This window comes from Amphiura filiformis, chromosome 5 (assembly GCF_039555335.1).
Source record: "Amphiura filiformis chromosome 5, Afil_fr2py, whole genome shotgun sequence".
Lineage (NCBI taxonomy): Eukaryota > Metazoa > Echinodermata > Ophiuroidea > Amphilepidida > Amphiuridae > Amphiura > Amphiura filiformis.
This window is the reverse complement of record NC_092632.1, coordinates 42686749-42705579: the sequence shown is the minus strand read 5'-3', so window position 1 is coordinate 42705579 and position 18831 is coordinate 42686749. Positions and strand designations below refer to the sequence as shown.

Sequence of the window (18831 nt, the reverse complement as noted above, 5' to 3'; positions counted from 1 at the left end):
ATGATCCATTGATGGCACCAAAATTATTCTTCCATTCCTCCAACTGTATCCTTACTATGCTTCCTGAATTGTTTAACCTGGATAGATTGCCAAAGAATTGTATAAGCGCCTTCCACTGATACCAACTTGATATTAAAGTGTTGACCTTTCCATCAAGCTATGAGCTGATCTTCGGCTATTGCTCACTGCCAATACCCATCCATAGCCATGTTAGAATTCAGTTCCATAATTGCTGATGCTATTTTTACTAGCCCTAAGCACTGTATAATATGTTAATATTCGAGATGCAATAATACTCAATTTGAGGAAAACACTGTATTTTAATGAAGATGTAGTAGATCCTTTGTTATCTTTGCCTGTACTAAATATAGTTAGCTTGTTGTAGGCCTACATACTATAATTCTCCCCATATAGAAGTTCCGTTCTTTCTTCTATCGTCCTTCCTTCTATCCCCGTCTCGTAGAATCCATACGACCTGCAATTAAAAGACAGAAGAAAAGGGAAGCAAATCCTGTCTGCAACTTTATAGCCTACACTGAATACTGTATGTCATATACATGTATGTATATTATGAACCTCATATATATTCTACACTCCAACTCCTTTATTAATTTATACCACTTGCACTTTCAGACAACCTTTAACCTGCCAAATCTGTGATGAAAACAAATTCTAGTTGATGCCAAGAATATCAAATTACATTTTTATTTAGTTTTGTTATTCGCCAAGACGGAAACACGCATGGCTTCCACAATAAAAATTTTTTAAGCTAAACTGTTTGAAATTGATAATAAAATTCGCTAAATAAAATAGCCCTTAGGCCTATATCCTCAGAGAAATTTTTCAATTCCGAACAGAAATTTTGAACATGATTTTTTAACCTCACCAGTATGGGATTCATAAACATCCATACGTATAACCGTGACAACCCATCATGATATGTTATAGAAAAGGCCACCCGCATGATTCATCAATCTTTAGTATTCATGAGTACCAATAATTTTGATAACACATTATAAGAGTGATCACTGTTCATGCTCCATCGGCTACGAGTTTATTACGTGGCGTGTAAAGATTGGTTACGCATTCATGAGGTTCTAATTTCTATTGTATTACTTTCTGATGTGACATACACGCATCTATTCAATTCTATGTCACTTCAATCATGCTTCAATGAACATGGTGCATAACATGATGACCATAGAGGTCGCGTCCCTGAAGTCATGATTAGATTACGTAGGCCTATTTGTATTGTTATAAGAAAATTAACCCAGGTTTTCTACCCATGGCCTCCGAGCTGAAATACAGCAAGATTATAACGTTAGATTGAAATGCAACCTGTATTTTAGAATACTAAAGTAGTTATCTGGATCTATTCTCCATGGCTAATTTCTAAAGGTGGGCTAGAACCCAATTATTCACTGCTAATAAAACTGATTAACGGCAAAGTTTAACAAATTTATTGATGAAAGCAAATATCTCACCGATTTATCACCTGTTGTTAGTCATCAGTCGTTGAGATTATGTTCCAGCATAAAAAGGTCTCGTAACGCCTGGCCTCCTCAATATAGGCCTACTTGAATCGAGTAATTTACACAAATTTATCAGACAACATCTTGATTATCTTTCGCCGTCACAGTTTATTCCATGTGAAGAAAGCTGTATTGTATACGCTTGCTGATTTAATACGGCCTCTTCGTTGTCCAATAAACATGATAAATAGAGAGAAAAAATGTTACGCCCGCTCTGAATGCTTGACCGACAAAGAATGAATCCAAATAGCGACAACCCGTGCTGAAGTCCTGCCCGCGAAACTATCACGTGACTTCACTACGGAAGGCGATTCCAGCCACCGGGAAAATAGTGAAACTATCACGACTTCACTACGGAAGGCGATTTCAGCCGCATGGATAACTGTGTTTTCATTCGACAAGCGAATTAAACTGCATTTTATAATCGTGATGATTGTTTATAGATGTTTTTGAGTTACTAGGCAATTATGAACAGGCTATATCAATACATATGATATCATAATGATAATTATGTGGTTCCAAAGTTCAATACTGCATGCTATGTTGTCACAAGCCACCTTACCCAAACTGTTCTTTGAAATGATTTGCCATATTTGGGGATGCTGAATTCAAATATGATGTCTGCCAAAACGACTTAAGACCTTCAAAATGATACTTGAAAAGACCTAAATAAAAGGAGGGGCAAGAGGGGGAGAATGTCCCAACAGGGGAAGCTTCCCCTTGTCCCCTTTGGTTATGCCACTGCTCACTGTATATCTAAAAACTGTGGCTACAACGTACCGTGCACACAAGAAAAGCTGCTAAGGCAATAAGTCACTTATGGGCTATACACGGGCATCACATGGGCACATCTTATTAAATATCCAAGGGTATATATTTTTACAGAAGGGCTTTTTTCATACCTTAACCCTAATGGGAATTGGAAGTGAAAGAAGAAACAAAAAAGGAGTGAAGATGAACAAAAAACTTGTACCCCAGGATTCAAACCTCAGATCCCTTGCATGCCAAGCAGAAGATCACCGGCTGGTAGCCACAGGGGTTTCATAGCCAGGCCAACTATTCCGTGGGTATATATGACTTTGGCTGATTGCATCATGGCATCACATGGAATGAATGCATGTGCAGTGGTTTTCCTGGTGAGATTTAGTGAGTTCTAATGTGGTTAGGGTTCATATTCGAGATGTTTATTTTCCATGACTTCAAAATAAGTAAAAGAGCTTTTTCATAATGTCCAAACATGCTTATTTTTTCATACCAAATTTTCAAACCCCTGATATTTCAAACAGTACAGCAGTTGTAACACAAAACACAAAATTGAAACAACATTTTAAAAGAAAAGGATCATATTTAATCTTTACCTAGAGCAGCCTGTGCACATAAACGTTAAAAAACAGTGCATCTGGTTAGATTCAAACTGGCGACCTTTTTGCAATAGGCCTACTAGCATGACACTCTCGTCATCTGAGCCACAGATATATGCTGGAGAAGAGTGTAAGATATACATTTTTATGCATTACAGGTTTGAATGATGTTCGTCGCATTCCTCTTGGAAGGCATCGGAACTGCATATTTATAGCGAAGTCATATAAGTATAACATAGACATAGGTCGCCAGTTTGAATCCGGCCAAATTTACTGTTGTTTTTTTCTTCTACATTTATGTGCACTGGCTGCTCTGGGTAAAGATTAAAATGTGTTTATCCTATCAACCCAAAGAACTAAGTATAATAATTTTCAGGATCATGTTTAGTTCATTGTTAAAGTCAGTTTTAGTTAAAATGCAGCTTGTTTGCATTCATTCAATGCATATCGATCATATTTAATTGCAAATTCAGTAACTTAACAAATACATATATACAACAGCTGATAGGCCTATAACGTTTTCCAAAATTGAGCAATGCACTTGAGTGATGGTATATTTGTCCTAAATGAATGCTATTTTTTCTTGTTTACTGTTGTCACAGTTATATGAAACCACATCGGAATATCATCACAGTGACTACATTACTTTATCATGTTTATGGCATTCTTTAACCACACCACGTCACCTGCATGTATGTACTCTAACCTATGATAAGCAACTGAACTATGGCTTCCTTTGCTAATAAAAAACAAATGTACACAAAACCAATAATATGTACATTTATTTTGTGATAATTATAAATTTTTCATCATCATAACTTTTGCAATACATAATACCATTCCAACCACACAACCTTTGGACTTTAGTTAAGTCAATAATTTATCACACATAGAATCTTTGGTCATATTCACATAGACCAAATATATTAAGCTTTCAGCCGATTGAAATAATTGTTTTGGTTTAAAGCTAACGGGTAAAGGCTTCTTTATATACCAACATATACTTGATCAACTTTTCTAAAATAGAAGAAAAAGAGGGCGCAATGAGGGGCGTCTATTTTTGGGGACACCCTGTACCTCATTATGGTTGAAATGCCAAAGGGACATGGTTACTTGCATGCAGTCGGCTTCACCAAAGATGATAAAACCTCTAGATTTTTGGCAGCTTTTGAACACAGCTTTTCTGTCAAATTCATGGACCTAACTAGTATTTTATCATTGTTACTAACAATATTGATATGAGTCTTATCGCCTTCCTACGCATTCATACACTTAAGTGTTACTGCATCCAAACAGATGTTTGTTGTATTTTTGATAACAGCATCCCACACATGTACTATGGACTTATCATCTAGTTTCAATTTTGAAAAAAAATAAAATTTGGTATTTTGAATAATGACTCATGCGGAAATACATTGTGTATTTGGTGTACAAGAAATGATTGATTCTTTCAGTGGTCATGATCTCAAAATGACTAACCAAATAGTAATTATAATTTCTAGTTCAACAACCAGCATGACTCAAATATCACCACATAATCACCAGAATCATAGCCCCATGTGTAAGCCTACAATAAATCCACCATACTAGATTGTCACTCATGGTAACCAAAAAGTGTACCTCTGGAGACTATTGGCAAAGCCCAAAGTTGTATGATACTTGGCATCTTAAGCTGAAATGCTACTGAGACTTATGCTTGTAGCGCTTAGTATGTACATTTATTGACACAACCGTGTTATATGCATGGCAAAATATCAGGAGGTACACTATTTTGCTGGATCAAACAAACATGGCAGAGTAAATCATCTCTTACAGTTTGTTCCTAATATGATGTGAAATAATATAGGATCCACATCTTATAAGTTACCCTAACACATTTTGAAATAAATCAAAAAATATTTTACAAAATGTACTATGCCTCATTTGTTTTACACATGTGAACCAATTTATAGCATCACACATCATTACGTTCAGTCACAATGGTTCAATATGCAAACAAAGAGGCTGTTTCAAAAGTTGCATCTGAGTCCATAGGAGTCAAACCTCAGGCCTATTCAATGTATTTGTTAAGGAAAACCGGACTCTGTTTTTATACATAATAAATAATAAACCATTGTGACTGGATGCAATGATATGTGACACTATAAATTGGTTCACACAAGTAAAACAAATAAACCTAAATTTTTTAATTTCAAAAAGTGTTGGGGGGGGGGGGGTGAGGGAGGGGAACATTGGATAGATCCTACATGTATATATAAGGCAAGTTTAGCATCCATGTGATTTGCATTAGGATTGATATCTTACCTTCAGGGAGAACACATGAGTAACCACATGCACTACTGCAGCATTTCTTAGGAAGGGCACACTCATGATCATGTAAGCAGTCACTAACACATACACCTACAGGCTCAGCAGTGGGTTCAGCAGGACAAAACCCTGCCCTTGGTTCTGTGTAATAATAAAACAGTGAGTATCATAATTAAAGTCTCAGGTGATATGAGAGAGGAAGCAGAAAGGGCTGGTTCATTAATAGATTTGGGCGATTAAACCTGGGTTCCATTCCAGGGACTTAATTTTCCCAATTCTTTTGGCTACATTATGTTTATGTGATTAAAGGGTGTCGTTCTATTGTAAATAAGCCATTGGAAATTACATAATTTACCTTATAAATAAAGTATATAAATGTTGGAATTAACATAGTACCTTGACCCATTATTCAAAATCGCGCACTGTGATTTGTTGAAACGCGTCACGTGAAAGACCATTAATTAGCAATAAAGTGGCCAGGGCACAGGGCCAGGTTGTGTACAATTCTGTATAGCATACTAAAAAGTAATTGATGGAACCCCCGACTTTGGGACACCGCCGTGTTACGTCGGGGATACCGCAATAATGGCCAAGTCGGATTGGTGTATAACTTGGTAAATGGAAGTTCAATTTCAATGTGGCTTGCATCAATACAGTATAAGGGCTAGTAACTGATTTAAAGAACTTGAAATTCAATAATTTCAATTTTAGACTCATTTCACTTGGTCATGTCATATATGCCTTTCGAAATTTGGTGATATTCAACACAATGAACATTGATACATACGTGGATCAACACAGACACTCTGACATCCATCAAAGCAACATCTTTGTGCATCTAAGCAGTCTACATCAGAATCACACCTGGTTGCATCTGATTCCGGGGATGCACAAGGTCCTTCAGTTGGGTTTAATGGTGGTGCAACTGGACATAAGCCTGGTTTCGACACTGTAATAGGGAAAAAAGCAAAAAATAATCACTGAGATAAATGTTGATGATCGTATATGCGATCAAGAGAAATGCGACCTTCATCACGGTTGGTTACTTTAATTTGAAATTTGGATAGCTAATCAGCCATTACTGACCACATCACTAAATGTCATTGAATGGGAGGAGGCAACAATCCTCAAGAAGGATTCAAATACATTCCTCAGAAGAATAAGGGAAGTTATCTAAATTTGCAAAAAGTAGACAAAAGCAATCAACCAGGATACAGGATGAAGGTATCATTTCTTCCGATCGTGCATACAATCTACTTTCAACAACTCTTCCTATACTTTTGTACAGGAGCCAACCGTTGTTAATCCGTGATGAATCCACACTTTTACTGTAGGTATACGCGAACGCGAGCAAGACTACGCGTTACGTGAGAGCGAGTTAAATTCGTCATGTCTGGAACCTTTGTGCGTATGCAAGCTTACAAGTTGAATTCAGTATTTTTCAGGTAGCGGCTAAACATTGCCGTTTTATTCTGTTGTTTTATTGCTGATATCAACTGAAAAATCATCGAAGTATTTGTAAGGCTGAGTGGCAATGATTAACTGAGCTGACATTCCTCGTGAAATAATCGTAAATTATACCATCTTTAGCTTCTTTTCGTTGTTGAAGGGATTCAATCATGTTTCACCGTTGTTCATCACCGATTAACAACTTCGCGTCGATGCGTCTGCATGGTTTACTTAAACGCTCGGAAACTAAAGCTGCCCTCGCGAAGTAAACCACGTAGACGCACGCGGACGCATCGTTGTTAATCGGTGATGAACAACGGTGAAACACGATTGAATCCCTAAATTAAACACAGCATCACTAGCAGGCAAATTCAACAAGCAGTGGACCAAATCACTTGTAATCAAGATGTCAGTACAGACGGCAAAGGCTACAGCTAATTGATTTGTCAAGCAAATATGTTTCAAAGATTTCAATATGTGTATAAGAATGTAAGGTCCAATTTCTCAAAGCTTGGGTCAGGCTTCCTAAGCCAAGCCTAGCCCACCAAGTGGATCTATTTTATTGATTTATCTTTCTAGGTGAGGTGATGTATGATGTGAAATTGTAAGCACTGGAATTGGGCTTAAGTCTGGTGGCTTAGGAAGCCTGACCATTAGCCATGCTTCGAGAAACCGACCATATGAGTCTTACTAGTATTTTGACCGAATTTGAGACTGGAATTTCGAAATTTACAGTGCACTATACCAACCTCGGCCTCTGTGCACTCAAAAATTGTGGGTGAAATGGTTTTGCACAAGTTCAACAAATTTGCACCTTCCAAGATCATGTACATAAAGTTCAGGACATGTACCTACCTCTTGCAGGTCTGCAGACCTTAGCACAGCCATTATCGCAGCATTTACTAGCTCCATCACACTCAGTATCTGCTGTGCATTCATTTACACATCGCCCTAGTTCACCAAGATTTAGCGCTGGACAGAACCCTGGTTTTACTAAGGAATGATGGTGTTCTGAAGTAAAAATCCATAAAAAACATTACTGACATTGAATAAAATTACTGAAAATGGCAATAGATGGAACATGGTTTCATACTAATGTTGTAATCAATGAGACCGTACCAAAGAGTACCAACTCCATAATGTTTGTATGTCATAGAGGGCAATTAGTCTACATCTGGAGTGCCTTGCAAAATTTGATTGATAGTGCATAGTTGTTTGCATGCACAATACATTGTAATGCTCAAGTTAAAGGCCCATTCAGTGATCCAGATGATCGTGAAAATCATCAAAATTCAGATTTTGGCACCTTTAATAGTGTCATCGATGTGCTAACATAGCCTGTTATTGGTTAACCCCATAGCCATGCATTACAGACAAAATAAAACATTTTACATGAATCTGTAATTTCTCTACTTTTAGCTACATGTATTTCAATGAGGCTTTAACTTTTTCAATAATGCTGTTTACTTGTAATTTTGCAAAAAAGTTTCATTTCAGAAATACCTAATGACAATTCTAATGACTTATCTTTCACTTTTGAGTAATTTATACACAAATGATTTTAATTTTTTTTTAAACATTCACTGGGATCAATGAATGGGACTTTAAAGATGCAAATTATCATTCAATTTTGGGCTTTAGCCTATAAATGTGGGCGGTCCACTATTTGCCCTCTATGAGCAACAAATCAATATGGTGGATTCACCACAGCGTTACGCACCGGGGAATTTCAAGTCAGTACTCTTTTGATTTAATCTCTTTGGCTGTAATACTGTCCCAAAAAATGGACCAAATTGCCGATGCAATCATCAGGAGCAAAACTAACTCTATTTCGTTTTTATATCCACATGGTATATCTGTGCCGAGCAAAATCTATGACCTTTTTAATGTTCACTCATCTGTGCAATGCTATGCCATTGATCACATCAAATTTGGAAGAAAAGGAAAATAACCTCACAGGGTTTAGAATTATTGTTATAATCCAAAATGAATTTGCTATCAGTGCTTCAGTTTGCTTTTACTATCCTAAGCATATCCATCTTAGAAAATGAATAAAATAAAAATCGTAAGATTCCAACAAGACTCATACCAGCAACCTATGGATTGTGAGTGAGATACCTACAGCAGAGACAGATTCAGGATTTGTTACCACTAGTCTAAAACTTAAAAAAATAGAGATGGAACATAAAAAACTGTCAAGCTACAGTGAAAATCAACAATTTAACCTCCTTTTTTACATGATTATGTTATGATGAATCCAAGTGTGTGAAAATATTGGATCCAAAACATAATAATGTTAAAATTGGATGCTTTACGCCCAATATTTATTGGTCTCGCTATGAGTTTTAAAATATTGGCCTCGAACTACATCTCGCCCAATATTTTACAACTCATGGCTAGACCAATAAATATGGGCTCAATTGATCCAATTTTATATCAAAATTGTCTAACTCTGATTGAGAAACCCGACCTAACCTCCGGCTTCCCAAGAATGGTCACCATGAATGAATATGGGTCCACCAATTTCTGTGAGCAAAGTGAGCTGAAAAGTTTTTTGAGTGCAATGCATGCAATCACCGAACTAGCTAAATAACATGAATAAAGCAAATTATGACATGAATGAATAGTGCCTTGTATCAGGATACCATACACCAAAGCACATGAATCAAGTGTGCTGACTGCTTGCCATAAATGTAACCAGTGGCATGCACTGGGGGCCATGACTCCCACTTTTGTCAACTTCAGGGGGAATGCATCAACGAGGGATTATGGAACTACCAACCTCAATGAACAAAGAGAGTCAGAATTGTTAGAGCAGTCAGAGGATTCAAGACCCTACACTCCCCTCCCCCACTTTTGAAAACCTACACACACTATTCCATTTAAAATCCACACCACCCTTGTGGAAAATTTTGGAAATATCTGCCACAGGGGGAATATAAATTTCAAATGGAATGAGCACATTGGCAGCTCCATTTGAATTTCATACACACTCTGAGACAGATTCAACCTGAATCTTTCCCTGAGGGAGAGTGAGTTTCAATTGGAGCTGCTAATGTGTTAATTCCATTTGAAATTCATACTCCTCCTATAGAAGATATTTCCAAAATCTTCCACAGGGGTAGTGTGTATTTAAAATGGAAAAGCCTGATGTAACTAACCTTCTTCAGCTACTATGAGTGAACTAAATTTGCAGCTTCCTTCATACGATAGATGCAAGAATGGTTTATCACATTGAGCTCTTTGTAGTTGACATAGATTGCTGTAGGTTCTCCCATCATTACCACATTGAGGGTCAAAGTCCATTGTACATACGAGATCACCACAGGCATGAGCATCAGCTGTAGGTATTTAAAAAATATTAAACACAGCACAATTCTGTGAAATGGCTACTAAAAAAGAAAGCGGTGAGTCATGAACGAAAGATTAGAAGTGATATGAATAAGGAAGACATGGAAGAGGGGAGACATTTTTGCAAAAAGAGTATCAAACATAATGTTGACTGTATTTCTGTAGATCATGTTTAAGAAGCACTCTTAAAGCCATATTGTAACATTTTCATAAGAAATAGAATTGTATTTTCTACTGTCAGTATGTCCTCTTTTAATTTTAGCCTAAACAGATGAGGCAATACAAAGCAAACCGCTATTTAATACCAACTAATGCAAGCCACTCCTTCAAACATGACTCGGGTTGGTTCTTTTGATATGTTGCGACCGTCCATCACGCCAGGTACATACTGTGCTATGAATATCACATACATGTTAGACTAATATTTTCCGATGTAAAAGATGCAAGTTAATAATTGGTTTTGTCACACATGAATGTATTCATCAGAATTCTACAAATGCATCTTTTTTATGTTCAAATGTTTCAAAATTTCTTTAATTTAACAGTATTTGAAAGAAATACACAAAACATAAAAATGTAAGTGGCAGACATGTTTCAAATATGATATTGAACTCCCGGATTGAACTTAACTTTGATTTATTTGAACAGACTGAAAACTGTAAATATAAGAGCTTTGATTGGACTCTGCCCATTATTTGCACATTTTGTCAACCTTGTACACATGTAGCTATCCCATTTGAAATCCACATCCCTTCTCATTTCCAGTTGAACTCGGGGTGCAATTTGTGAGCGTAGCAAGGGGAAAAAAACATGTTTTTTATGCTTTTTTGGTCAAAAAAGTCCACATTTTGGGAAGAAGATCCACTTTTCACATTATTATGTTTCAATGAATCCATGTGTGTGAAAATATTGTATCCAAAACATAACAATGATAAAATTGGATGTTTTACGCCCCATATTTATTGGTCTCGCTATGAGTTTTAAAATATTGGACTTCACTACGTCTCATCCAATATTTTAAAACTCATACCTCAACCAATAAATATGGGCTCAATCAATCCAATTTTATATCAAAATCCTAGTTTAAATGCTAGTTTACATCTGGAGAACCAGTTGAATGGCAGCAGGCTCTGCATAGTACTACCAATGGAGAAATGAACCTGAATGCTAAAGTGAATGTGCTGTGCTCAACTGTGTGTACAACACACTGTATATCAATAGAGGTTATCCACTTTACTCATGCATGACTTCTAACAAAAGATGCTGATTCCCGTAGTATTCCTCATTCAAACCAATTCAATGCACAACCTCGGAGTTACCTGCATGACTTTGGCGGGCTATTTTGAAATAGTCATGGTTACACATGCAGGTACTTCTTTTGAAAGTCCTAAACAAGGTATATGAGTCGCTGGTAGGATATGCAGCTTATAGAACACGGATAACCTCTATCCACAATTATCATATGAGTCTCGCCTATTATGAATTGAAGACAGCATGCTATGTTTAAAGCCTCCTGCCATAGCATTCTTCTGATTCATGGTTTTGTATTTTTTTACAATTTATGTGAACAAACAAACAAACAAACAAATAAACAAACTTACTTTTACATTCTCCTTTGTGTGCTATGGTGAGAGATCCCTTATTACACTGGGCCACTTTGAATGTACATGGGTTCCCGTAAGTCTTACCATCACTCCCACATTGAGGATTGTATTCTTTTGTACACATGGTATCACATGCTGGATCTACATAACATTCAAAAGATATAAGCATTATCTGCAAGGCCTGCAACAACAACAACTACAACAACAACAAATAACAACAAAAACAACAACAACAAAGCAGCTTTTTATTACATGACCAAACACAACCAAAGATCTTTAAAACAATTAATCAGAAACTACAGAACGTACACAGTGTATACTCAACTGTCAATCTTCACATCTGAAGAGTAAATTGGCAAACTAAAAGTATGAAGGTCATTCAAAAAGTTCATCAAAATAAAAAAATATCATTATCTGACAATATTTCCTTCTGAGGGGAGGCGGTTCTTGGTACAAATGACTATATGGAAAGTGCCACAAAAACATGGGCTGTATTTTTGGCCATCTCGTATAGCAAGCAATTTTGAGGTCAATAGTGGTACATGCTAGCACAGGTCATTCAAATGTTCTCAAATGTTGATGTTACTTTTTTCAATTTTGCATCATTTTAGCCAAAATTGTCAAAATATACCAAAAAAATAGCTAAAAGGTGGCACATTAATTTGTTTTAAATTTGAAAATTAAACTAGTATTCTGATGGGTCAAATTTTCTTGGTATAGCGATGGGTCCACTCTGTCTTTCGCAACACATAGTGGCGTAGAGTGATTTTTCCAAATTTTCCGTTTCACATAGTGAATTATAAGTCAAGAGCTAGCGATATCCTATAATAGTTATTCCATCTAAACTATTAGAGTTGCAGTTTAATAGTTTGAACCTTAAACTTCAATTTCAAATGGAATCGGGCCAATGAGAGATAACAGTGAAAGAGTATCCATCGACTCCTTCAAACATGTTTTTCTTAGATAATAAATACTATGTCTTGCAACCAACAACTTTAAAGAAACAATCTTAGATGCACCCAGTTACCCACATTTTCAAACCCAACTTGTGTATCCTTTCAAATTACCTGTACATTCTCCTTTGTGTGCAATCTGTAGTGACACATCTGTACATTGTGCTGCGCCAAACGTACATGGGTTACTATACGTCGTACCATCGCTGCCACACTGAGGGTCGTAATCTTGAGTGCATACTATGTCTTCACATGCCTGCTGAGTATCTTGAGCTGGAAACATAAACAATATTAGGAGGATGAGTTATACATTTCCTTGGAGTGGCTGGCACATATAATCCTTGAAACCAAAAAAACCCTAAAAATGTGCACTTGTCCAGATTTGGTGACTTTCTGATCTCTAGACAGATGTTTTGACTACTATGCTGTAACCACGCTTTCACCTACACCCACATTTTAATCCTCTCACCATCATTGGGTCGTTTCTACTGCGCTATTATGGCAGGGTAACAATTCACTACTCATGTATTTAGCATGTTTAGTGGGGAAGGCAGAAGTCCAGAAAATATTTTTCATGACCTTCAAGGTCAGATTTTGAACGCTCATGCTGTATTGTAGTAGGCTAACTTCCCTGTGTCACCCACCAAATCTTCACCGAACTGTTTCTGAAAATTCAATGTTGCCGCCCCTTCTTCAAAAGCCCGAAAAGGTTGACCCAATTTTTTTCCGGTGCTTTGAAAAAGTGAAGAGCAAAAAAAAAAAAAAGGATTATAGGCGCTAGCGCCCTAAAAGCAACATATTTTGATGTGTAGTACAATTTTTTATACTTATTCAAATTTTTCCGCCCCTTTTTTCTTTACTCATCGTTTTTGCCGCTCCTTCTTCCTCCGCCACCCCTTCATTTTGGCACCCCTTCTTCTTCCGCCGCCCCTTCGTTTTGGCCGCCCTCTGCTTTTACCCCGGGGGGCTGGCGCCCCCAAAATACATGCATGATATTTAGTATCAAAGACACTTGGGTTGAATAAAAGCGAAAATACAAAAATTACCCAATTTGCATATTTAAATGGTAGCAATCTTGGATTTTTAAGTGTCAGATTTCAAAAGAGTAAAGGTACACAAGGAAACATGCTAGAAACCTAATTCTCCTTTTAAATGAAAGATATTAAATAAGCAAATGACAAAAGTATGGAGTTAGATTTTTGATAAAATATTCTGAAAAAACATGGATTTTTGCCCTCTATCATTATATTTCACCTCTAATCTGGCCTAAACAAAATAATGAAAATGCTGCAATGTTTGAAATTTAGCAACATTTGCACAGTATGTTGCTCGGGGTATTTTTTGAGGGACATGAGTGTACATCAGACATATCAAATTGTATTCTAAATATGAAGAATGTCCTGATATCAATTAATTTTGATTTTTTGAAAATTTTATGGAATGGAAAATTAATAAAAACTGATATTTTAAAATTTTTTTCATATTTAACAGTCCTTGAAGTAAAATTTATAAATCTAATGATATGTACTTTAAGTGTATGTAGCTGGGAGGAAAAGCCGGTGATCATTTGAAAATTTTGACAAATTTGTATTATATGGCAAATTTCAAAAAATCAAAATTATTTGATATTAGAAGGACATTCTTCGTATTCAGAATTTAATTTGATGTCTGATGTGCTCTCATTTCCCACAAAAAATACTGTGCAAACGTTGCTATCCGAGCCCTGAAAATAATAGAGATACAACAATAAATAATATAACAAGATAACAATTCACAACTGTAAACGTTCTTTACTGAATCACTATTTCATTTGTTCAATATTTTTGATAATCATAATACAAAGGTAAAAATTTAATCATAAAAGTTAAAACAATTATACTCCATGACTTACCTGATGCAAAAGAGAAAACAAGCAGTATCGTTAATGTTTTGTATTCCATATTTGAAGCTTTACTAAGTTACCAACCTCTACCACTTGATCGGAGAAAGAAAATGAACTATGAACAAGTTTGTGCCAGATGTGTGGAGTACTTCTAGTAGATTCAACAAAGATCACTATTTATACAGTCAGTCATTATATATTAATCATTTGTGTCAAAGTGCACAGTCTTCTAATTGGCCACATAATTAAAACAATTTGTTTATTAAACACATGAATGAATAATTTTTGTAATTTATTAACCTCGTTTGAATTGAGCATTCACAGAAATGCATTATTTGCTCTGAAAAAGTGATGGCAAACCCCATAATTTTGTCACTGATATACCAGGATATAAAGAATTTCATACCGATTAAATAAATCCTACAGAGACTGATCCGGGGCAAAAAAGATGATTTTTAGCATGTTCCCCTGAATAGTATTTGCCCAATCGGAGCCATTTCCTAAAATATTTAAAAACATTGCGTAGGCCTATATGACCCCAGATGACCTTTGACCATATTGCCATTGACACTCACTTGACGCTTCCCATAATAAGCATTTTAATCAACCGTGGTAATGCTAAGACTATTAATACCCCTTGGGCTCAACATCCTTAAAATCACCTTAAGCCCCCCCCCCCCATGCAATGATCTGACATCATTGCTATAAAGTTTGAGTTCAGAAGTAGTAAGGGACCGACCACTATTTACGGCAGGGGGGTAATGGGCATTTTGGAAAAAATATCGACAACAAAATTTGCGTTCTCCCCTCGCGTTCGCTCAAAATTTTCGGATTCCCCCCTTGTTTTCCCGAATTTTTCCATTTAAAATTTAACATTCCCCGCTCCTGGTTCACCGAAAAATTTCGCGTTCCCCCCTCAAGACCCAAAAAAATTTCGGATTCCCCCCCCTCAAAATGCCCATTCCCCCTGTCGTAAATAACGATCGCTCCCTAATACTTTTGGAAATTATGTCATTTATGAAACTTTAACCAAATTAGCACATTACTCATACGGACCAGTGGTGTAGCAAGCCTTCTTGATCGGAGGGGGGGCTGTATCTTCTGGATCTCCTAGACTGACAAATTTTAACAAATTCTGTACAAATATGGTGTAACACAATTGAAACAAAAAACCTGTTACACTGATATATAAAGAAATGCGAGTACTTGAATCAAGGGAGCCTTTTTAATTAGGCCTAGTGCAAATACTGAACCAACCTTTATGGAGAGAGATAACTCACCACACAATGTCCATTCCAATCTAACTAAGTCACTATATCAATAATGTAAGTTTCACACATTACTAGAGTATTATCTGATTTCTTGGATACCAGTCTGTCTGATTATTGTTATTGGTCAAGTTGGGCCTCGAACCTGAAGCTTTGTGACCATGAGTTGAAGGATCGGGTACTCGTTACAGTGAATTTTTAATTTGAACCATGCATGAAGGGGTAACTTGTTAAGTTTTAATTGAAAACAAGGCGGGAATCCAAATACTTTGAGTGGTCATGAGGGAGAATACTAATTAATTTTGTAGACAAATTTACTCCCATTCCCCCTGATGTGAATATTGAACAGTATCTTATTTCTTCATTATATTACATTTTTAATCTTTTCAACATTTTCTGGCAAAAAAGAAATTCTATTGCATTTATATCATATCCTATCAAAAGTTATATAGTTACAATTCATGCAAAAACAACATAAAAGTTGTAACTGACATATATTATGGAAATGACCAACAGAGCCATTATCTCATCTGCTTCGCCAAACAAACAAACAAAAATGATAAGAAACTAAAGTTTAAGAAGGACCGGAAAGACTGAGAAGTACCGGAAACCAGTTCCATGGAAAAGTGAATCAAAGGACCATATCAGTCATACCTGATGAAGTCCTCCAATGTGAAGGACGAAATATTGTAGTGAGTAAAAATTCACATGGTTTTGTCAAGCAAAATGGAAATACGTATTTTAATCAACAAATATAATGAATCTATATTAACAAAACGAAAGTTGGCAATTGAATATAAAAGTTACAATATGAAATATGGAAAACACAATTATCTTGTTCTTACTTGACAGTGATATGAAGACAAAAGATGAGTCCAAAGGTGAGAGATTGTATTGTGTTATACAAATACCACCAAAACATAATTTATTTAGATAAGTGTTAATAATCTACATCGTGGACTGACAGCTTCATCAGGGTTGCCAAAGCAGCGATTTGGTAGCCCAATTGGGCGACTTTCGAAGATTTTCCCTGTGATTTTTGACACTTTCCTGTCTGTCCCATAGAAACCAACGGTTAAAACAAAAGGTGACTTCTCAACATTGACTCCTGCAACTTCTGCTAGTGTCCTGTCCCATAGACAGTGGCGTAGCCAGGCAAAGGGGCAGCTTCACCCCTGTGAGAGGCCTTTTTTGTAATTTTTAGCCCATTTTCGTCAAAGTTTGCCTTCCCCCCTAAATTGGGTGATTTTTTGATGATTTATTTATGCGGAAATTGTTTGGCAACCCTGAGCTTCATGAACCGCACTATAACCTGGTCTAGAAAGTTCATGCAGGTGTGGCTAAGGCCCACTCTATACTTTTTATTCAACGAAGCATGGTATTTGATGCAACAAGTCTTCATTATTTAATCTATTCGCATTCTATTTCCAGTCATGTTTAACTTCCAACATTATATTTGACGACGTAATATATTTCCACCAAACATTCAACATCAAATATATACAAACCATTTGTTACAAGATAAAACTGAATTTGAACAGATTGAATAATGAATACCTGTTGAATGAATATTCTATATCAAATATTTGGAGTATATATGGCCCTTAACTAGTAATGAATACCTGTTGAATGAATATTCTATATCAAATATTTGGAGTATATATGGCCCTTAACTAGTAATGAATACCTGTTGAATGAATATTCTACATCAAATATTTGGAGTATATATGGCCCTTAACTAGTAATGAATACCTGTTGAATGAATATTCTATATCAAATATTTGGAGTATATATGGCCCTTAACTAGTAATGAATACCTGTTGAATGAATATTCTACATCAAATATTTGGAGTATATATGGCCCTTAACTAGTAATGAATACCTGTTGAATGAATATTCTATATCAAATATTTGGAGTATATATGGCCCTTAACTAGTAATGAATACCTGTTGAATGAATATTCTACATCAAATATTTGGAGTATATATGGCCCTTAACTAGTAATGAATACCTGTTGAATGAATATTCTACATCAAATATTTGGAGTATATATGGCCCTTAACTAGTAATGAATACCTGTTGAATGAATATTCTACATCAAATATTTGGAGTATATATGGCCCTTAACTAGTAATGAATACCTGTTGAATGAATATTCTACATCAAATATTTGGATATATATGGCCCTTAACTAGTAATGAATACCTGTTGAATGAATATTCTACATCAAATATTTGGAGTATATATGGCCCTTAACTAGTAATGAATACCTGTTGAATGAATATTCTACATCAAATATTTGGAGTATATATGGCCCTTAACTAGTAATGAATACCTGTTGAATGAATATTCTACATCAAATATTTGGAGTATATATGGCCCTTAACTAGTAATGAATACCTGTTGAATGAATATTCTACATCAAATATTTGGAGTATATATGGCCCTTAACTAGTAATGAATACCTGTTGAATGAATATTCTACATCAAATATTTGGAGTATATATGGCCCTTAACTAGTAATGAATACCTGTTGAATGAATATTCTACATCAAATATTTGGAGTATATATGGCCCTTAACTAGTAATGAATACCTGTTGAATGAATATTCTACATCAAATATTTGGAGTATATATGGCCCTTAACTAGTAATGAATACCTGTTGAATGAATATTCTACATCAAATATTTGGAGTATATATGGCCCTTAACCAGGGACAGGCGATTTGCGCGGAACTTTTTTTCCGCGCAATTCCGCGCAATTGGCTATTTTTTTCCTATGGGCAGGGATATATGATTTGCACTGAAAAAAGAGTTCCGCGCAATTCCGCGCAATTTGCTATTTTTTTCCGCGCAAATCGCCTGTCCCTGCCCTTAACTAGTAAACACAAGTGTTTGCCAAACATTTTTGTATTTCAACATTTTTCAATAACATTAATTTCTGGTTCTTAAACTAAGGATCGAAATAAGAATTGTCATTCATACTTATATTGCTTTTATATTATAGTAGTGTACTGTGTGACTTTTACTTTATTCAATCTTAAATTCTTTTAAGAATTTAAAAGAATTAATTTAATTAATTTAATTTGTTTTAAAAAACAATGCTGACTTTAGCAAAACAAA

General features: G+C 35.8%; 1 protein-coding gene across 2 annotated transcripts in view; it reads right to left on the bottom strand.

Moving 5' to 3' along the window:
• The window catches only part of LOC140153165 (uncharacterized), a 69973-nt gene that overhangs the window by 28441 nt on the left and 22701 nt on the right, over positions 1–18831 (bottom strand). For both annotated transcript variants that reach the window (XM_072175832.1, XM_072175833.1), the window contains 6 exons: positions 12672–12830; positions 11602–11745; positions 9811–9990; positions 7505–7660; positions 5988–6149; positions 5198–5341 (listed from right to left, as the gene is read on the bottom strand). In XM_072175832.1, the coding sequence (XP_072031933.1) occupies positions 5198–5341; positions 5988–6149; positions 7505–7660; positions 9811–9990; positions 11602–11745; positions 12672–12830 (945 nt within the window). The remainder of the gene's footprint in view (positions 1–5197; positions 5342–5987; positions 6150–7504; positions 7661–9810; positions 9991–11601; positions 11746–12671; positions 12831–18831) is intronic.